The following is a 22,750-nucleotide window of genomic DNA, read 5'->3' as shown; positions in this document are numbered from 1 at the left end:
CCCGCCTCTCTCTACCGCCGCTCTGACTCCTGCACAGTCTTGATTTTCCAGTCAGTTTCTCTCCTGGGCTGTGAGCCTCCCGAGGGCAGAGAGAGACCCAGCAGCTCTTGAACACACGGGTGGCGAGGGGTACACTCTCTGGCCAGGGTGGTCCAGCCGGCACTCATGCGAGACCACTTGAGAGCAGCTCCAATCTCGCTGGTTTCCACATCCCTCGGACATTCCTTTCCCTCTTGTCCCCTCCCCCCACTTTTTTTTGGCGAAAAAATCTGGCCCCTTCTGAACCTCCCCCTACACACACTCCACCTTAAAAGAACCCCGGCTGCCTCCAGGTTCTGGATCTGCTGCTTCCCTTTCTCCTCCTGGCCTTCTGCTCCATCACTGTGGGCACTACCTGGGCATTCTGACTCCTGGCTCCTTCCCTCCCTGTTCCTCCCCACCCCGCTCCGCGTCGCCGCCAGCCCCGGCGCGTCCCGCCTCCGCTCTGTCGCTTTAAGCAGGTTCCCGGCCGCGCCCCTCCCTCCCGGCTGCGGGCGCTCGCGGCTGCTCGCCGCCTCCCCGCGCCTCCTCTCCTCTCCTCTCCCGCCGCTCCTCTCCCGCTGCTCCCGCTCCTCCTCTCCAGGTCCTCCTCCCCGCCGCCGCCGCCGGCCCCACGCGCGCTCTGCTGCTCGCAGCCTCCGCGGACCCGCAGCCATGGCCGACATCAAGACGGGCATCTTCGCTAAGAACGTCCAGAAACGACTCAACCGGGCGCAGGAAAAGGTCAGCAGCGGGGGATGGGGCAGGCGGCGAGGGCTGCGCGGGGCAGGGAGCGGAGGAGGCCGGGCGGCGGCGGTGCGGGCCCGGGGTCGCGGGGACTGCAGCGAGGCGGCCCCGGGCCGGGAGGCGGGATGCCAGGGCCGCGCCGACCCGGCCCCGGAGGCGCACGGTCTGCCGAGCCTCCCGCTCCCTCGCCCCCAGCGCGGCTGGCAGCTCTGCCGCCTGTCCGGGCCGGCGCGCGGCACGGGCGGCCGCAGGTGCGGCGCGCTGCCCGCTGCCCCGAGCCGAGCGCAGCTCCCTCCCGGCGCCCGCTGCCCACTCGCCCGCGGGCGGCTGGTAGGGACGCGCCCGCAGGTCGGGGCGGGAGATTGCGGCAGAGTCTGTCCTCCGCGGGGCGGGTGTTACTGGCTACGGAGTGCGGCAGAAACGGACAGGTTAGCGCAGAACATATCCCCAACGTCCCTGTTGTGATCGAGAAAAGGGCTGATCGAGGAAAAAACAGTCGTTTTAATGCGGCGCTGGGGAGTGAATCCTGGAGTTCAAAAGCGAGATCTACATACACACTTTTCTTGGTCTCCCTCCTTCTGTGACCCTTTTGACGCCAGTGTCCTTCTCTGGAAGGTCAAAAATGCCCTGAACCTAACATCTTCTCTGGACATTTGTGCATAAAGGAGAGCGTTTTATTCCATTAAAAAGTCCATATTGCACTGGCGTGTTCCCTGTTGTTTTACAAGCCAACTGGCCGCAGTAATTTATTTTTCTCACCCAGAGATGTGCACCAACGGATCCCAGGTCCATACCCGAGCGGTTGGAGAGGTACTGTACCAGGCACTGGGCTGAGCTGGCTACCCTGACACTGCTGGCCATCAAGCCCTTGCAGGACTGAGGTCCTCATTTGTGTTCTGAGCAAAGGACATTCCTATGGTATCTTGTACTTGAAAATTAACACCAGCTAATGAGCTTCATGGTTTGTATCAGTCGAACTGTGTGGAAAATCACGTGGCAGGATTTTCCATCCCTGGGTTACTGGGTGTTTAGCGTTTTCCCGTTTTAGTGGAAGTCGGATTTGCCGCGTTGCTCACTATGGCAGTGAATTTTCCTCTTCAGATCCAGGCGGAGGCTGCCATCCATCACTTCCCGCTGATCCTAGGAACTGAGCAGAATGGGGTACCGATCCCTTTTCCTGTCGCGGGCCGGGAGGCCAGGTGGCTGCCTCTAGTCCCTCCCTCCATGCACATTCTCAATGCAGTAAGAGGATTGCATTTCTTTTAATATCTCCTCGAGCTCATCCTGAACTAACGTGACCCTCTTCTGCCGCTCCTTCAGCAGCTCAATTAGCAAGGCTTCCTGCCCCTTGCCAGTCCCTGGTTACTTGTCCATAAAGTAGCCAGGATCCAGTGGATCTGAGCCAGGTTTTGTCATTTTTTTTTCATACCTCATCTTACCCACTTGCAGGGACTCCCCTCTCTGCCAAGTAATTGCTGGAATCTTTGGTCTGAAGCTTTTCATTGAATCCACTTTCCACCTGTGAAGGAATTTAGTGCTATATTGAGCCTTTTCACATATTATTTCTTAATCTAGGTCACCAGCTGTTACTATGCCAAAAATAAATGAAAAGACAATGTAATCTGTGTTACATAGCATTTAAGCCCTTACGAAATGGTGAAAACTCACTTTTTCATTATTAAGGTCCAGTGTGTGTTATGGTTGCAGTTGTGGATGGTGATCACTCTTCTGTGGGAGTGGGGGTCGACCACGAGCCTTGGGCAGGGCTTCAGGTGTCCTGTTCTCTTCCCTGGGGAAAGTTGCTGATGAAAAGTGCCTGTAGCACCTGGTTGAGGAGGTTAAGACACCAAGAGGCTGAGGGTATGGGTTCTGCCTCTGCGTAAGTTCTGTGGCCTTCCTGAGCCCGTGCCGCAGGCACAGGGAGCGGGGAAATCCAGGCAAGGTGGCCCAGCCAAGCCCACTGGAAGCTCCTAGAGACTGGAAAGCTCAGGTGTTGCTTCATTACACATCTCCCCCCACGACGCCTTAATTTTGCGTCTTTGGTCTCTTCCTCTTTCCCAATGCACATGCTCCATTGTAATAACTGTCTACTGCATATGTTCTCAAGACCCTTTGCTCGTTTTTACAACCAAATCTTTCCAAGAGAGTCCACTCTTTAATTGGATTCATTGTCTCCACTCCCGTTCTCATTATCTGTGCTCCACTTAACAGCTTGCATGCATTTTGGCTCTACATGCATGACTGAAGCTACTCTGAGAGGTAACTTACGGCTTTTTATGAGGTTAAAATACATTTTTCGTTCTTACTGCAAGTCAATAAGGGTTCATTGAAAACAGAATGAAATATGCATGTAAGCTAAAACAACTCCAACAAATTAGCTCACTCATAATTTCACCACCCAGAGATTTCACTATTATTTGAGGTGTACCTTATAGATCTTTTCCCGTATGTGTATATTTACATGAGTACAACTGAAACATAGGCTCATACGACAGTAGTCCCCCCTTATCCTCGGTTTGGCTTTCCATGATTTCAGTTACCCACAGTCCACTGCATGCTGACAATATCAAATGGAAAATTCCAGAAATAAACAATTTGTAAGTTTTATATTGCACGCCATTCTGGGTATAGTGTGACATCTCACTGTCCCACTCCGTCTCATCCTTGATGCGAATCATCCCTTTGTCCAGCACCTCCATGCGTGTCCACTTCCCCACCCGTTATTCACTTAGTGATCCTCTCAGCTGTCGTGGGATTGCAGGCCTTGTGTTCAAGTAACTGTTATCGCCAGAAGGTCAGGAGAAGCCTTAACACTGTGCCACAACACCTGTGTCATTCACCTCACTTCATCTCATCGTGTAAGCATTGCGTCATCTCACATCACAAGAAGACAAGGGGTGAGTACAGTGTAAGAAGAGATTTTGAGAGACACCACATTCACATAACTTTTATTATGATATATTGTTATAATTGTTCTAGTTTCGTATTAGTTATTATTAATCTCTTACTGTGCCTAACATATATTAAATATTATCATAGGTATGTATGTATAGAAAAAAGCGTGGTATATGCAGGGTTTGGTACTATCCGCAGTTTCAGGCATCCACTGGGGGTCCTGGAAAGTATCTCCCATGTTGATTAGGGGGGAATACTATATAGATAGATGGATAGATAGATAGATAGATATAGATATAGATATGGTTTTGTAACCTGTTTATTTCATTTAATAATTATGAACATTCTTCAATACATGTATATTTTCTACCAACATTTTAAATGAATAGTATTGGAATGTATGGATTTTAATGAATCCCCTATATTTTGGATAGTTTTCAACGTTCCTGGTTATAATTACAAATCAGTGAGAAACCTTGCAGGAAAAATATTGGCAAACACCCTTAAGTATCTCCTTAGATAAATGCCTGGAAGAAGAATTATTGTTTCAAAGGTATGCTTATCTTTATTATAGATAGATTGCCTTTCAGATGGGTGGTATCAATTTACATTCTCATCCGCAGTCACTGAGCCACTTGCCAACACCAGATAATAAAATTTAAAATAATCTTCAGCTATGTCATTAGAAAAATTAGTTTCTGTTTATTTCATTTGTTTTGAATTTTAGAAACTGAACATTATTTCTTGCATTCCATTTGCCATTTGTCTTTCATTTGCCTATTGTATGTTTATGTGTTTTCACATTTTGTGTAGCATCCATCTTGTTATTTGTAAGGGTAGAACCATATCCTAAAGGTTGCAAACAGTCTTTCTTCCTTTCCTTTTTACTTTTCAATATTTTTGATGATTTTTTTTTTGGTATAGAGAATGTTTATGTTTCATGTATATTTGCTTAAATCTATGAAATGGGTTTGTATGGTTTCTCTTCTGTGTGTTGAATTAGAATCCTGCCACTTGTAAGTATCAGAAAATTCAATTCAAACTCGCTTAAGGAAAACAATTTAAAATAAATAAAAATATGGTTTTGTACGCATAACTTTAAATGAGATTTTACATAAATACACAGTTGCATTATTCTATATACATATATTCTCGTACAAATGCATCTATAAAATAGATGCATATGTATGCATGTATATTATATATGTATATTAACTCATTTGATCCTATGAGGTAGGTGCTATTACCATCCCATTTTATAGATGAGGAAGAGATTAAGTAATTAATATGTCCAAGGTCACTCAGTAAGTAGTAAAGCCAGAGTATGAACCCGAGCATTCTAGTGCTTGGATTCCATTACACAATATGGACTCTTAGAATTATGAAAAGGCAAGGGTCAACACACTACAGGCCTGCATGGAACCAGGGGCTCAGCCACAGGTATCAGTGCTCAGGTGCCTTCTCCCATCTCTCATCTCTGCTCTCCATCCTGTCAGCCTCATTGTTGGGCTAGTTCTCTCTTGATGGCAAGATGGCTGCCAGCAGTTCTAAGTACTAGAATGTCTATACAGAGTACTCCTCAGTATAGCCCTCATTGGGCCAAATTGGGCCTTTTGCCTCCTGGAAGAAAAAAAATCTCTCTGGACAAGGGCCAGGACCACAGGTTGGATATGGGCTTGAGTCACAAGCAACTATTGAAGCTGGGGTGGAGAAATTCCTTCTATACCATATGGACTGATAATGGAAGGGGAAGGAAAATTAGAATACAGAAGGGAGAATGGATGGCGAACTGGGAGAATAAAAGGTGTCACTGAGGTATATTTAGAAGGCCTTCTCCACCTTGTGATATGTGATAAGTATGTGATAATCACGTATTTAATAATTTAGAATTTAAAATTTCTTTAAACATTAAATTATTTTATTTCCCATCAAATTAATATATGCATAGTTTAAAAAATCAAATATTGTTAAGAGACTGGTTATGAAAAATAGCAGTCCCCTATCCTCCCTCTCCTCAACCTCCAGTATTGTTTCCCAGGGGCAGTGCTTACTGACCATAAGGTTTCTCAAAAATATGCTTATGTACCTACTTCTGGATCTATCCTTTCATGTTTGGTAAAGATTAGGTGATTTAGCTCTCTTATATTCATCCCTCTAATTCCACATCCTTTAATCATATAGCAAAAAAATATCGATTGCTGAGGATTATGTTTTTAAAAATGAAAGTACAATTTTTATTGAAGGAAGTATATAATTCTTAAGTATTCAGCTTGGTGAATTTTTATGTATATAGTTAGTTATCTGCATAGCTACCACCCAGGTCAAAGTATAGAAATTTCTATTATACCAGATACCCAATTTTACTGTCATTTCCCTGATAAGCATCCTTTCATATGTTGGTAGTTAGTGTTTTGTGACGTGTCTGTTAAGTCTTTTGCCTGTTTTTTATTTGGGTTGTTTGTTATTTTTTATTAGTAGAAGTTCTTTATATAGTCCAGATATGAGTCCTTTATCACCTAGATATTTTGTAAACATTTTTTCTCAGAAAGTGGCTTGCTTTTTCACTTTCTTAATGGTATCCTTTGATGAGCTGAAGTTTTAAATTTTTATGAAGTCTTATCTGAGATTGTTTTACATAAAGCTTTTTGTTTTCCCTGGAATTTTTAATTGCCTTTTTTTCATTGCTATTTTAATGTGAACTATTTAGAATTGTTTGTGCTTCATCAGATCTGTCAAGTGCCTCTCAGTATTATTATGAAAAGTTCAATGCATCAGATAATGTGATTGTTCTGTTTTTTTCAACTAAAGAAGTCCCTACTACCCCTGCCCCCACCTTTTGAAGTCTCTGATGTTTGGCAATAATCTGGGCTGATTCTTTCCTAGGTTTGCTATATAGCTGTTTTTGAAGGTCTTCCCTTGCCAGTGTTGGGGTCGAGGAAGGGACTTGAAGGCCCTTCAATTTTATATCCCCAGGTTTTCAGACAGTACCCTATTGTCAGTGTCGTAATTTATCCTTACATTCTGGAGTACTTTGTGGAACCAGCTCCTCAACCTGAGTGTGTTTGTGACTGTTGTGGTGAGAGTTGACGGCTGCTTCATTTGTTGCCCTGTACAGGCACTTTTGTTTTGGTGCATTCTCTGTTCTGCTGAGTTGTTTTCATTCTTTGTCCTCTTTTACGTTTCTGTAAAATGTATTAAACTCTCTCATCTACTAATGATGCCTCTCCTGTTTTTGTCCTTCGGTTTATGCCTTTTTTATTTCTTTACTGTCATTGAAGTTGAATTTTGAGAAGAGATGGAAATAAACACATGCAATCAGTCTGTTTATCCAGTGCCTTTTCACTAAAATATTTAATCCCTTTGGGATTTATTATTATTTTTTTGTCCATCTTCTATTTGTGAAGTCCAGTGGCGTTTATTTGATCTTAACCCTCCTTGACCTCTATGCAATATTTAAATCGATGGAGCACTTTAAACATCTTTTGACATTTAAACATTTCTTAATATGACTAGTGAACAGGGAAACCTTTGCTATGTTAATAGTACTAACATCGTTAAGCATCAGGTTTTTGCTTTTGTTTTTATAAAGGAGTTAAACTATTTAAATTCTACAGACATGTCCAGTTTGATATTCTTTGTGCCAGTATATCTGCCCCAAGTGATTATTATATAGTAGTCTTAGGTACAATTTTCTTCATTATATCTTCCCAACTAAATTATAGGTGCTTCAGAATGAGGATGAAATATCTTCTGAATTGTATGTATTCAGTGATAATATATTGATTTGATTTCCTACTCTTGCTTGTTTATGTCCCACCCCTGCGAGCACATTGTCTTAAGGCATCCTCCCACATTATTCTTTCTCTGACTCTTGTAAAATTATCATAAGGCTTTCACTGTCGCATTGTTATTTTCACTATCATTTTGTAAAGGTAGTACATTAAATACAGTTATCCTTACGGGCTCTGTACATGGTACAGATTCCATCAATATTAGGTTGAACTGTGCTCAGTTGTCATTTTTGTAAGTCAAACAGTCAAATGTTGGTAGAGTCATGTGGTTCAACCCAGTATTGATTGTGTAACATGGCAAGAAAAACAATGTAGTCTCCTTCCTTACACTTAATTATAGGACTTTTTTTTGTTGTTGTTGTTGCCTGGCTGATGCTTATATTTACGTTTGTTCTCAAAGAGAAACGTGGCTGGTACTTATGTGTACGTGTGTGTGTGCGTGTGTGTTTGTGTATTTATGTAAATATGATTGGAGGAGGAAGACCCTGCTATGTCCAGGAGATTCTTTACATGGGGCCCAGGGCCTTGTCCGTACAAGAGTAGCTTATATGACTGCATTTACATCAAAGGACAATTTGGAGACAGAGTCTCTGAGGCATATCCAGGGTTTCCTCTTTTGAGAGCATCTGAAGACTTCCCTTGTAGCCTGCTTTTAAATTGTACAAGCTTATACTTTCTCTTCCACTAAGATCATTTTCTTCAGCTATATTAGAAACTGCCAAAATGAAAACTAACACTTACGAGGACATTCTTGACAGACTAAGGTTCCTTCGTCAATTTTTTTTTTGCACTCAAGTACACACATGCCCATACATCCTTTTTTCTTTTCTCCAGCAGTGAATACAATATGGTATCAGAACTGGGGGAACTCAGATGTTAACATTCATAAAAGTTACTTTTCTCCTTTACAATATAGCACAATGTGTGTGATTCATAAGTCATACTTTAAAAGTCATATTGTCTGGGGACAGTACAACTTAAAATCTGAAATACTTGTATGAGCAGTATGGCCCATTTTCATACCCACTTTGGGGTACAAAATTATGTCCCATTTATTTGAATATTCAATTAAATGATTTTGACACCCATCCAGTGTATCATGAGAATCTCTTACTCCTCCTTGGAGTCCCTGTCTTGTGATATGTTCAGAAATCCCATGGGGGAGTTTCCCTTGAGTCACTGCTTTTCACTGTTGCTCATGGAAAAGGGTCCCAAAAGAGAGTCCAGCATTCAGATGTCACTCTGTAGTGAACACCAAACACAGTGCCCTCACTGATGGTTCTCATGGTTAAGGCAGAAGCAAGAAGCCTCTCGCTCCAGGACTATTCTCAGCTGTGGTTGCTCCATGCAACAGCATGCTAAAGCTCCAAATGCGTGAGCTATTTATTAATGGTGTTATTGTTTCCATACTTGTACATATACACAGACAGCTTCCCCCTCTCCAAAATTTCCTGTGGTGCCAGGATTTCTATGTTAGGAAAGATTTTACCAAACACTGCACCTAGAATTATGCATTCCTTTCCACTTTATTCCACTTTCGGAATGCTCATGTATACATACTAAATAGATTTCAATTCTGTAATTTTAAAAACACTACCATAAAGGACCTCTGGTATCCTTTACTTGTAAGTTGACTTTCTTTTGGGCCATTCAGTCCATCTAAGGAGGTGTGTGTGTGTGTGTGTGTGTGTGTGTGTGTGTGTGTATGTGTGTATGTGAGAGAGAGAGAGAGAGAGAGAGAGAGAGTTTTAAATGAAAAGTACTGTGAAACACTTCGTGAGGGGATGAGTATAGAAGGGAAAGAATATTTTAAAAAATGATGTGTTCTGACTTTTTAAAGTCTGGGAATTTCTACTTTACTGTTCCAACACAATTTTAAATTTTTTTAGCCATTTACACCAATGGCCACCAGAGTTGAACTCCTGAGGAAATAACTGGGCCCGTGGACTTCAGTGAAGGGGATAATAGATGTAAAGATTTCTTGTGTTGCAGATATGATTTTCCAGACATTCTCAATAATAGTTAATATTTATATACTGAAAGTGCCATATCACAGAGTTCGAGAAATTAACCCATGAAATACTTTAAAAAAACTATACATATTGCATTATGCAAAATTAAAGTGATAGTAATCATGAGTTTTTAAGAACACATCCCTGGGGCAACTTTTAATGCTGAAACTTCATTCTTATTGATTGAAAATCTATATTTAAATGTGATACTTAAGTAGATATACTTCCTGCATACATTTGAGCAAATTTCTTATTTTATATGATGTTGGATAAAGACATGGCAGGATCTTCATTTGAAATATTTTCATTATGCCATAGTGATACATCAAATTTGATTACCTTGAAGCTACTCAGAACAGATATACAAAAATCAGAAAACCACCGTTTTGGTCATTTTCTATAAACCACCATTTTGGTCATTTCTTATTCTCCTATAGGTATTTAGTTGAAAGCTTAATTCGTAAATGGGAAGTACCTGATAAATATGTGTGTGTGTGTGTGTGTGTGTGTGTGTGTGTGTGTATACTAAGTGCCTATAATGATTTAATAAAATACACAGGGACCTATGCATAGATGCACTTCTTTTATGGCACCTAACACTTGTTGAATAAAGGATGCTAAATATACATACTCTAATAGTTATGTATTCTGTTGTGAAGTCAATCTGGTAGAGTTGATTCATATATTTTGAGTCATTTATTTAGAATCTAGATTTCCGGTCAAGATGGCATAGTAGGTAAACACTGTGCTGGCCTCTTCTCATGACCACATGAAAATTACAGCTAAACTATTTACACTCAAACCATCATTGAGAATCATCTGAAGTCTAGCTGAACTGAAGTCCTACAACAACTGAGGACGTCCAGAAGCCACCTTGAGTCTGGGTAGCAGGGGCGGAGACTTGGGATGAGCTGGTCCCACACCCCTGTGAAACTATTAAAAATCATGAGGGATATCTCATTTGTGGAGGTCCCTCTCAGAGGAGAAAAGGGTCCCAGTCCCACACCAGGCTCCCCAGCCCACGGTTCCAATGCCAGGGACAAAAGTCCCCATAACTTTTAGCTGTGAAAACCAGCGGAGATTGTGACTGAGTGAGACAGAAGGTGGCTACAATCCCACGTGCTCCTGTTAAAGGGCCTACACAAGGACTTACTCGCTGACAGACTCCCTGGCTCAGAGCTCCAGTACTGGGGAAGCAGCTTCACAGGCACCAGGGACATACGGCGGGGAACTGAATTGTCTGGCTTAGGGAGAAGGCTGTAGGGGCAGCTATCGCCCAGACAGAAGTGCTGGCAGAAGATATTGTTCCTTTGTTGAAGCCTGTCCACTCTCTGTGTGCAGGTGCAGGTGGCCACCATATCTGAGTCTCCATCAACCTAGCTAACACTGTTTGTCCACCCCACCCTAGTGATATCCCACCACACCAAACTTTTGGGCCCACCCAGGCCGCTTCCAGTGGCTTTACCATACAAACGGCCTGTCTAGACTCATGCTATGGACTTTCCTAAAATCTCACAAAGGTTCACAAAACCCAAACAAGCAGCATCTGGCCTCAGAATGTCCCATACGTCTTGCTGAGCAGCCCTAAGCCCAGCACAAGTGGCAGCTAGTATTGGTTTGTGGCTTGGCCTCTTAAGACACCTCTGAGCACAGTACAGGTGGTGGCCATCTGAGGATTTCTTTGTGGCTCATGCCAGGTAGGTCTGGGCAGGGCACAGGATGTGGTTGAATATTGCCTGTGGTGGGGGTCCCTCCCAGGAGGCCCAGGGGCTGGCATGTCCAGTGGCCAGCTTCAGAGTGAACTGAGCTGGAGCATCAGCCAGCCACCTCCAAGGATGACACATCCAAAGGGGAGACTGGGCAGACACCAGAGTTTTGCTAAAGCCAATCCTGCTCCATAGGGTCAGCCCCTGCACAACACCTTCTACTGTAGTCCCAGGCAGTCATCACAACCAATCAGCCTGAGGGCGAATCCATTCCACTGATTTGCAAACAGCAACCAAGTCTCAACTACAATAGGAGAGCTCACATAACCTACAGAAGGGACATACTTGGAACACCTGGCTCAGATGACCAGGGAGACTGTGGCACTGAGCCCCACAGAATACCTACTAATAAGGTAACTTTATGAAGACTGGGAGACATAGCAGCCTTGCCTATTACGTAGAAACAAACAGAGGAAGTCAGCCAAAATGGGGAGACAAAGAAACGTATCCCAAATAAAGGAAAAGAACAGAGCTCCAGAAAAAGAACTAAACAAAATGGAGAAAAGCAATCTACTAGACTCAGCGTTTAAAACACTGGTTATAAGGATGCTTAAGAATCTCAGAGAGAAAATAGGAAACATAATAATGGAGATAGAAAACATAAAAAAGAACCAGTCAGAAATAAAGAATACAATAATGGAAATGAAGAATACATTAGAGGGAATCAGCAGTAGATTAGATAAAGTGGAGGAACGAATCAGTGATTTAGAAGACAGGGTAGCAGAAAACACCCAAAGAGAATAGCAAAAAGAAAAAAATTTCAAGAAAATGAGGATTGTTTAAAGGGCCTGTGGGACAACAACAAGCGTACCAACATTAACATCATAGGAGTACCAGAAGGAGAAGAGAGAGAGCGAGGAATTGAAGACATATTTGAAGAAATGATGGAAAATTTCCCTAACCTGGTGAAGGAAATAGACATAAAAGTCCAGGAAGCATAGTCCCAAACAAGATGAACCCAAAGAGGCTTACACCAAGACACATCATAATTAAAATGTCGAAGGTTAAAGACAGAGAGACTTAAAAGCAGCAAGAGAAAAACCGAAGCTCCTATAAGACTGAATTCTCAACAGATTTTTGCAGGCCAGAAGGGAGTGACCCATAATATTCAAAGTGATGAAAAACAAGAACCTACAACCAAGATTACCCTGCAAAACTATCATTTAGAATAGAAGGACAGATAAAGAGCTTCCCAGACAAGAGAAAGCTAAAGGAGTTTATTACCACTGAACCAGCATTACAAGGAATGTTAGAGGGAATTCTTTAAGACAACAACAAAAAAAGATAAAAAATATGAATAATGAAATGGCAATAAGTGCATATCTATCAACAATTACTTTCAATGTAAATTGATTAAATGCTCCAATCAAAAGTTACGGTGACTGAATGGATAAGAAAACAAGACCCTTACATATGATGCCTGCCAGAGACTCACTTCAGATTGAAAGACACACATAGACTGAAAGTGAAGGGACGGAAAAAGGTATTACATGAAAATGGAAACGAAAATAATAATATGCTGGGTTAACAATACTTGTACCAGACAAAATAGATTTTAAAACAAAGGCTATAAGAATAGATAAGAAAGGATCCGGTAATTCCACTTCTGGGTGTTTATCTGAAGAAACTCAAAATGCTGCTTTGAGGGCGTGCATCCATTTGTTTATTGCAGCATTATTTACAATGGCCAAGATGCGGAGGCAGCCTGGGTGTCTGTCAATGGATAAATGGATAAGGAGCAGGTGGTACATGGAATATTGCTTAGCAATGGAAGGGAATGGGTTCTTGCCATCTGCAGCGACATGGATGGACCTGGGAGGGTGTTTTGCTGAGTGGAGTGTCAGACAGAGTAAGACAGGAGCAATGTGATTTTGCTTATGTGTGGAATCTAAAGAAGAAAACAAAACAGAAACAAACTCATAGATACAGAGAACATTTTGATGGGTGCCAGATGGGAGAAGCATTGGACAGGGTGAAAAAGGGGAAAAATTGAGTACAAATTGGTTGTATAAAGTAGTCATGGGGATGTAGGGTATAGCATAAGGAATATAGTTAGTAATATTGTAATAACTATGTATGTTGTCAGATGTGTATTAGATTTATCGGAGCAATGGATGGGAGGGAGTTTGGGGGACAGGGTGAAAAAGGCGAAGGCTTTAAGAAATACAAATTGGTAGTTACAAAATAGTAGGGTTTCCGGGCGGGAATTCCCACTCATTCTCAGGAATTTTTTTCGCTTTCCCATTCCTGAATCCCGAGATACAAACTGTTTTCTGTTCTCCATGATGAATCGTTTCCACAAAGTTACGGCCGATATTACCAACCACCTAGGTTCAAGGAACCGATTTTTCCGGTATCCCGACCAACTTTTCTCGGGATTCAGAAATGGAAAAAGCGAAAAAAATTCCTGAGAACGGGCGGGAATTCCCACCTGGAAACCCTAGAGATAAATAGGAAAAATGTCTAAGAGATACATTTATTTCCCATTGTAGGTATGTGTAGGTGAGTAGTATGTTTATTTCCCATTGTAGGTATTACTGGGTTCAAGGAGCCAATTTTCCCGATTTCCCAACCAACTTTTCTTGGGCTTTGGGAATGGGAAAGTGAAAAAAATTCCCAAGAAAGGGCAGGAATTCCCACCTGGAAACCCTACAAAATAGTCATGGCGATGTAAAGTAAAGCATAGGGAATATAGTCAATAATATGGTAATAATTATGTATTGTGCCTGGTAGGTACTAGACTACTAGTCTGGGGTTGGGGGTCACTTCTTAAATTGTGTAAATGTCTAACCACTATCCTGTACTCCTGAAATTAATATGAAATAATATTGAATGTCAACTGTAATTGAAAAATTAAAAAAGGGAAGGAAAAGGTGAAGGGAAATAAGAGGTTCAAATTTCCAGGTATAAAATAAAACAAAAACCAACCAAACAAAAGAATCTAATGTGTGAAAGGCACTTGCTAAATCCTTGCAATAAGCAGTCCACAAAGATGTCCTGGTTGAGCATACAGACCAGCAGGAGTTGGCAGAGATACAAACCTTTGGACATATTAATAACTATGTCATTGTTAATGAGGAATCATAATTAAAAATTCTGCGAGGAGAAAAAAAACCAGTTTTTGACGTAACTGGGGAACTGACCTAGAGTGCAAGAATTGGACACACCTACCTGAAGAAGGTAAATTTTAAGCTAAGATCCTAAAGTTGTGTTACAGCTACTTAGGCAAAAGGAGTGGAGTAAGGGTGTGGTGATTTTAGGGATCAGCAACCAGTCCATACATCAGTCTCAGAATTGACTGTTAGCGTTGGCCTTGTAAATGATCTCTTCTACCATTTGCATATTTAAGCAGACAAAGTGGGCCCTAATTGGGAGGATCCCACTGTAGTAGCATTCCCTGTTTTGTGTGATCAGATTTTTACCCTCACGTGTTGAATGGTCCTTCTGAGCCAAACTCCCCCCTTTCCGCAGGCAGGATGCTGGTTCAGAGCTAATTCGCCCTCTGAATTAGCAGTCGTACAAAGACCCCTTTGCACAACAGCAGTCAACTCCAACCTAGTCTGCTTTTATGGATTTCTAAGGTTTCTGAAACCATCAAAAATTCAAAATAAAAATGAAATCCCTTATAGAATTCTTAAATGTCACCCATCTAGAAAGATTAGTTTGTTTTGAAAAGATTTGATTGTCCTTGGATTCCCAATATTTAGAGAGAGAGAGAGAGAGAGAGAGAGAGAGAGAGAGAGAGAGAGAGAGAGAGAGAGAGAGAGGAGGGTTAAGGCTAGCACCAACTTAATTACAATGTAGGCATGCACTTGTGTATTTTGTAGGCAGCAGTTTTTAATTTAGGAATAACCTGCTTAAAGTGATTTGCAGCTTGGAAATAATCTTCAGTTTGGCAGAGAATCTTTTGTAGCGGACAGTCTCTTCTTCTGCTTAGTACTAGTTACTAACAGTTGAATAGCATAGATGGGCCTTAGAAGGATCTCCCACTTTGTGGTAGCAAAACCCAGAAATGTGGTACCTTTTACACGCTCTGTAATTCCTCAATATTTGAGAGAGCTGTGCAAGAAATCCTGCCTCTTTAACCTACATATTTCTATAGTAAAGTATTAACTTCCTGCCTGCTGTTTAGTTGGTTCTTCGCTGAGTCTCTAGGAACATGATGTCCAGACTTTCCTTCCCACCTCTCTAGGAAATGCCTGTGACCAGGGGGCCCACTAGCATTCTGAAACAATGGGTTGGGACATCAGACACGAGAGGGTTCTCCTGGGGACCTTATAGGTATATAATATTTGGCCCATAGTGGTTCCTATTAAGCATAGATGATGAATCTAGAAATTAAGTACCTTCAAGACTGTGTTTTCTTAAAGTGTAGTTAGGAATATTTGGGGAGCAAGTGAGTCAAAATGCAGATGCCTGGGCCCAGTTACAAACATACTAGAATAAGTTAAGGAAGACTTGGGAATATGCATTTTAATAAGTTCCTCTGGTAATTCAAAGGCTTAATGAGGTCTGTAAACCACACTGCTTCAGAGAAGGGGGTTTCATTGAGATTTGTGGTGATTCTGAGTTCCTAAGTCCACTTCAGGGCTATAATATCAAAAGTAAGATTTTCTACCACTCAAAACTATAAATTTATCTACAATGTAGTAAAGGGAGGAAGGTGAGAGCAGTGCCCTTATCGAATGCTTAAAAAATACTCTTATGCTTAGAATAGCCTACTGAAATTTCAAAGAAAACAGCCGGTTTTTTTGGCAGCCAAATGGAGATACTTCATCAAGAGCCAAATCGCTTCTTTATTAGGAATATTGTATAGCATGGAAGGTTGTGTTTTATGTAATCTGATTTCTCTAAAAAACCTGATTTTGGAGTAATGCTGGTTAACACATCAATCACAAAGGTAGAAAGACTTGCCTTAAAAAACTGCTACACATTTTTGGTAGGTAGCAGGAGACGGGGTGAGTTTGCTAGATTTATTTATAATTACATTGATTCGCCTGCTTTATTATGGGGTGAATAGTAATGAGATTGCTTAATAGTGCCTAGTAGGGAATGTGGTCAAAACTTAAAGGATGATTTTAGTCTCCTGTGGAAGCAGCCCCATTTTCTAGGAACTAGACCTTTAGATACTAAGTTTAATTTTTTTAAAAAAGAGTTTTGTTGGAAGGTTTATGTGTCTTTATTCTTAATGAATATTGTTTTGTAGTTTTCTTGGGATGTCTTTGTCTGGTTTTTGTATCTGACTAATAATGGCCTCAAAATACGAATTGGGAAGTCATGCTGTCTTTATTTTGGAAGAGTTTGTGAAGGGTTGTTCCTTCTTTTAATATTGGTAGAATTCACTAGTGAAGCCATCTAGGCTTGGGTTTTTATTTGGGTTTTTGTTTGCTAATAAAATCTCTTGTTTTAGATCTATGCAGATTTTCTCTGTCATTTTGAGTCAGGTTTGGTAGTTTGTGTCTTTCTAGGAATTTTCCGTTTTATCTACTTTATGCAATGTGCTGGCATACGATTGTTCATAGTATGCCTTTGTATTGTAGTATTCGTTTGTATTGCTGTAAGGTTGGTGGTAATGTCACCTGTTTCATTTCTGATTTTACTAATTTCAGTCTTCACTTTATTTCTCGGTCAGTCTAGCTAAAGGCTTGTCAATTTTGTTAATCTCTTGAAAGAACCAACTTTTGGTTTCACTGATTTTCTCTACTGTTTTTTCTGTTTTCTATTCCATTTATTTCCACTCTAATCTTTATTTTTAGTTCCTTCTGTTTGCTTTGGTTTTAGTTTGTATTTAGTGTTAACATGGAAGATTAGATTATTGATTTGACATCTTTTTTTAATATAGGTGATTACAGCTCCAAATTTCTCATTTAACATTGCGTTAGCTGAATCTCATAAATATTTTCTTTATCTCAAAGTATATTCCAGTTTCCCTTACGATTTCTTTGATCCCTTGGAGTATGTTGTTTTATTTCCATATATTTATTAACTTCCCTTGTTTGTGATTTCTAATTCCATTAAATCATAGTTAGATAACATACTTTATGTGACTTCAATCTTTTTAATTTATTGAGGTTTTAGAGTCTAACATATGGTGTACTTTGGAGGATGTTCCATGTACACTTGAGAACAACTGTATTCTGCTGTTATTGAGGGGAGTGTACTATAGATGTGTGTTAGGACTACCTGGTTTATAGTGCTCAAGTCTTCTATTTTCTTATTGATCTTCTGTCTAACTAGAGTATCAGTCTATTCATTGTTGTCTATTCATTATTGAAAGTAAGGTTTTAGAGTCTTCAGTTATTGTTGAATTGTCTATTCTTCAATTCTGTCAGTGTTTGCTTCATGTTTTTGATGTACCTTTATTAGGTGTATAAATGCTTCTGTCATATCTTCTTTATGAATTGACTTTTTTGTCATTTAAAAATATTCTTTATGTCTAATAGCAATTTTTGTCTTAAAGTCTGTTTTGTCTGATAGTTGTATAGCCACTCCAGCTATCTTTTGCTTACTGTTTTCATTGTATGTATTTTTCATTCTCTTTGAATCTAAATTCTGTAGACAGTATATAGTTTGATCTTTTAAAAAACTCTATTCTGCCAATTTCTTTCTTTTAATTGGAGTGTTTAATCTATTTAAGTTTAATGTAGTTACTGATAAAGTATGATTTATGTCTGCTAGTTTTGTTCCTCTATTCCTCATTACAACCGTTTTTGTGTTAAGTAGATGTTTTATAGTATGCCATTTTAATTCCCTCGTTATTTATTTTACTATATTATTTAATTACTTTTATTGGTTTCTCTGGGGCTACAATTAACGTTAATTTTTCACAATCTATTTTATATTTTAAAGGTAACTTGATTTCAATAGTAAACAAACCTTTGTTTCTATAGAGTTCCATTTCCTCTCCCCTTCTTTGTGCTGTGATTGTCACACAAATTATATCTTTATATATTGTATGTCTATCATCCAGACTTGTAATTATTGCTTTATGCACTTGTCTTTTAAATCAGATAGGATTAAAAATGAGTTAGAAATGAAAAATAAATTTATATTGTATTTTACATTTATCTATGTAATTACTGCAGATTTCAAAACATATTTTTTAATGAAATGGATTCATTTATTAAGTAATAATTAGTTCATTCCGCCATTGTTAAGAATACAGCAAAATCATAGTAGGAGATACCTAGTATTAGCATTTATTACAAATAACTCTAGCTAAAAACAAAGTAATATGTTAGTCTTTATGTTGAATTAGTCTTTAGCTTTATTGTAAATAAACATATACCTGCATTCTGTTAAACTGGATTCTTGAGAAAATATTTCAGATTCCTTGTAATAGTTGTACATTTCTGTTAGAAGCGATTAGGTATTACTTAAGACAATCAAAATATATACAACATTTTATGCTTTTTTTTTCTGGGTCCCCTAGCTTTTATCAGATTCTCAAAAAAATCTGTGATCTTAAAAAGCTTAAACACTGAGTCTAAAGTTAAGGGACTCTTGGCTTAAATGTTTCCACAAAACTCCTTGAAGAGCAGGAAGGGGAATGTAGTTACCGTGGACACCAGAACTGCTGGCAGCCAGGCACCAGTGTGGTTTGTTCAGGTTTTGGTCATGGTCCTTGCCCCTTGAAGGCTCAGCTAACTGGGTCCCTCAGGATTTAGCCCAATTACTGTGATTGTTTCAACATGAATGTATGGCACATGCCCTCTATCACTATAGATTCCTCATCTCACACAGTTAAAAGAATTATTTTGATCTGTTATTTAAAGGCTAATAAAATGTCTTATATTGATTTAGACTGTAAGTCAATGTCGCCTACCTTTTTCCAGTTGCCCATCCCATGGTAACTAGAGATCTGGAGGTAGAGGTGGCCCAGGTAAAGGACGAGGGTATCTCTATCAGAGGTGTCCAGGGAGAAGTCTGCATTATCTCCAGAGTACATTAGATGAGACTCTGTAGAGTTTGGATATAGAGCATCCTCTTTGGGATATAGTAACACTGATGATCCTCTCAAACTGAGATAGGAAGACTATTTGCATGTATGTATATATGTATGTGTGTGTGTGTGTGTGTGTGTGTGTGTGTGACTGCCACTCAAATGAAGTCACAGCGCATTTTCAGAATCCACTAGGCTTCCTCATGCCTGTTCCAAGTGGATATTGCCTTTCTTCTGCTCATTTCCTCCTCCCATGTAGACATTATTCTGATCTTATTCCCATAGTCAGTTTTACCTGTTCTGTAACCTTGTATAAATGGAATTACACAGTGTGTACTCTTTTGAATCTTCTTTCCCTCATCATACTATAGATGAGATTCATCTATGTTGCTGAGTGTATGAGTTCATTCCTTTTTATTCATGAATAATGTTACATTGAACAATATCCCATAATTTATCCATTCTCCGGCTGATAGGCATTTGGTTTGTTTCTAGTATTTGGCAATTAAGAAAAAAACCCTGCTATACACATTATTATACCTGTCTTTGGGTGGATAAAAATACTAATTTCTTTTGGGTTAGTACCTAGTAGGAGTGAAATTACTGATTCGTTGGGCATTATTTAGCTTTAGGAGAGAGTGCCACATAGTTTTCCAAAGCAATGTGCCAAATATACTCTCTCCCATCATCAATTATGATAGTTTAGATAGCCTGTTTCTTCAAAAAGCCTGTATCTTCATAAGTTTGATGTTGCAAACTAAGTTGTATTTATTCACTGCTACATCTCCACAGGACTCATCTTGTTGGATGAATGAATGATTTTATCTTTATGCTTTTTACATAATTATGGGAACATTCTTTTCTCAAGAACCTGTCAATATATTGTGTTTAAATTATATGGTGGGGAGTGGTCACCATTTTTAACTCATGTGCAGAGGAAATGTATAGTTGGTGTCTGTGTACATGGGGCATGAGGGAGAGCAGAATTGCGGTGCAAATAGTCTCATGGTAGCAAGGGTTCTTGGGTGTGCTATGTTCTGCCTTCTTTCAGGTGGGAACAGTGTCCCTGGCCCACAAGAGTGGCTTTTTCTGCATCCCTGGGCTCAAGCAAGGCCCAGTGGCGTGGCAGGCTCCAACTGGCTCATCCTCCCCTTGGTTTGTTCTGCACTGTACATTCCGGGATGAACTGCCACTGGGCTCTGAGCCCCAGCCCTTGCTACAGAGTCACACGGTCACTGCCACAGCCACTAATCCCCTCCTTTAATCTGGCAATTTTTTTGGCTGGACTTCCAAGTAACTCTGTCTTCACCACATGAGTATCAAGGACAGCTTGGGAAATCTCAACTTCAGGGTCACTTTTGCGTGGTTGCATTGTGCAGCCACCGTGATAACAGCTGTGCCCTAGGTTGGTCAGTAGGGCAGCCTGAAAAGTGATCTTTCTAGAATGCTCTGTGGTGTAAGGGCTGAAGCTCTCCTTTGACCTCGACATTATCCTCAATACTAAGAGAGGGGACGGGAAAATTGGAACATACTTCTCTTCTACCTCTTTTTCTCTTCCCCATGGAGATAAAGGCTGTCCTCTTCATTCTGTTAGATCTTCCCACCACAGAGCCTGCCTGGCTGTAATGGATGAAGGGGTCATCTTTATCCAACTGAGGAAGCCAGGACTATGATCTGGAGCTTTCATGCTTTATTTCCCTTTTTAACATTTGATTTACTAAAGAGAGAAATGAAGGATTATGGGAAATTTGCACTTGAAGCCTGTTAATTCTTGTGCCCAGTCTAGTTTGCATTAAGAATTGTGTGCTTGCTATCTGTTAGGTGCTATTATGAGCAATTTACAAATATTAACTCATTTAACCCTCATAGTAAACCTACGAAGTAGGTGTTCTTATGATCCCTAGTTTGTGGATGAGGAGACTGAAGTTCAGAAAGGAAAAGGTTAGGCAGTTTTCTTGAGATTAGCCAGTTAAGTATGGAATTGGGATTTGATTGGAAATCTGATTCCAGAGAGTGCACGTTTTCTGAAATCACTGAAAACTCTGCAGTGCAGTGTTCTTTTCATCAGTTCTGGTAATGTTTTTCTGAAGTGTTGAGTTGAGAAAATATCAGGTCACATGCAGTAGCTGAGGCTACTCCATGTGGTCTGGTACCTGAAAATGTGTCACTCACAGCTTTATGTGCCATCATATTAACTGAGACCGTCAGTTACCTTCTTAACTTTTGGAGAGGGTATATTTTATATACTGATTTTTCTTAAAGTGGGGCAAACCAATGTGACAGTCACCTGGTTTTGGTTACATGGTAGTTTTATACCAGCAGCTCAAACTACTTTAATAAATACGGTATTCAAAGTCTTGTGGGATCTGGGAAGGAAGCACGGGTAACTTGGTGCCTCAAAAATGGATTTGGAAAAATCATAAAGAATGCTTAAGTATCCTAAGTTATTTCATTTTGTACAAGATGAACATCCTACAAAGTCTTTCCAGCTCATCTTAAAGTGAGAGAAAGATGCACCACTAAATATGATCTCACAAACTGGGGAAGAGAGAGCAGAACCTGCATGTGGGCTGTATCAGACTGACAAAGGGCAGCTTTCTCCAAAGGGCAGGGTTTTCTTAAGCCACCAGTGAACTTGTGCATGTTCTGTATCTGCTGCTTAGAAACGTGCTGTTCTAAGAATCCTGATTTAAACTTCCTTGAATAACTAACTCCATTATCATCTTTCCAAATGCTTTTCCGGTGCCTTTCAAGTCAGTAAGCTTTATGTGATCTACCATAGAAATTCTGTAGCATTGTGTGACAGTTCTCTTGGTATGTGGCAGAGGTTGCAGGTACCCCTAGGATCAGTTCTTCCCTAAATTTTGCTGGGCGTATGGCTATCCAGCTGCAATAGAACTTCCTAATCTCTTTTGCAGCTAGATGTGGCCGCGTGAGGAAGCCCTGACCAGGGTGATGATCAGGAGGCCTCAGGCAGAATGTGTAGGTCTTGACTTTAGGGATAGGGGCTTGCGTTCCACTGCCCCCCTCCATCCGCACTGGCTGGAATGTGGATGCAATGGTGGGAGGTGGAGCTGAGACCTTAAACTATGTGATGGCCATCATGGCATGTCATGTGTCGCGTATGGCAGGAAAATGAGATGGAAGGAGCCTGGGTCCTTTGCACTGTGGAACTGCCATAACATCCTGGGCTACCTACACCAGGACAGTTGCATGACAGGAAAAGAGAATTTAATCTCTACAGAAGCTTCTGTGTTTTTGGCTTTTATTTTGAACCATTTGAAAGTACCATTCCATTTTTTTTGTGTGTGAATCAAAAATTGTCAAATGTTAACAAATTCATATAGTTCAACTTAAGAATACACATTCATTTAATCATTAGTTTTCATTAGGTTTTGCACCTACTGTCTGAGGATGCATACTGTGAAAGTAGAGAGTGCCTAATGGAAGGTGCAAAGATGACTCAGTAACAGTAGAAGAATGCTCTCAATACAGAACGGGGGATAATGAGCAGGTGCTTGAGAACTTAGAAATTATCCAGATTCTAGTGGCAGAAAAGATTGATCTCTTTAGTTAAGA

At 40.5% G+C, this 22,750-nt stretch overlaps 1 protein-coding gene across 1 annotated transcript in view; it reads left to right on the top strand.

The window, feature by feature from the left end:
* The first annotated feature begins 520 nt into the window (after nt 1-520).
* Nucleotides 521-22,750, top strand: part of AMPH (amphiphysin) — a 222,052-nt gene continuing 199,822 nt past the window's right edge. Inside the window, exon 1 of the mRNA XM_033088761.1 lies at nt 521-762. Coding sequence (XP_032944652.1) covers nt 694-762 — 69 coding nt within the window. The 5' untranslated portion in view covers nt 521-693. The remainder of the gene's footprint in view (nt 763-22,750) is intronic.

Source organism: Rhinolophus ferrumequinum, chromosome 20 (genome assembly GCF_004115265.2).
Source record: "Rhinolophus ferrumequinum isolate MPI-CBG mRhiFer1 chromosome 20, mRhiFer1_v1.p, whole genome shotgun sequence".
NCBI lineage: Eukaryota > Metazoa > Chordata > Mammalia > Chiroptera > Rhinolophidae > Rhinolophus > Rhinolophus ferrumequinum.
This window is presented reverse-complemented; position numbering and strand designations above follow the sequence as displayed.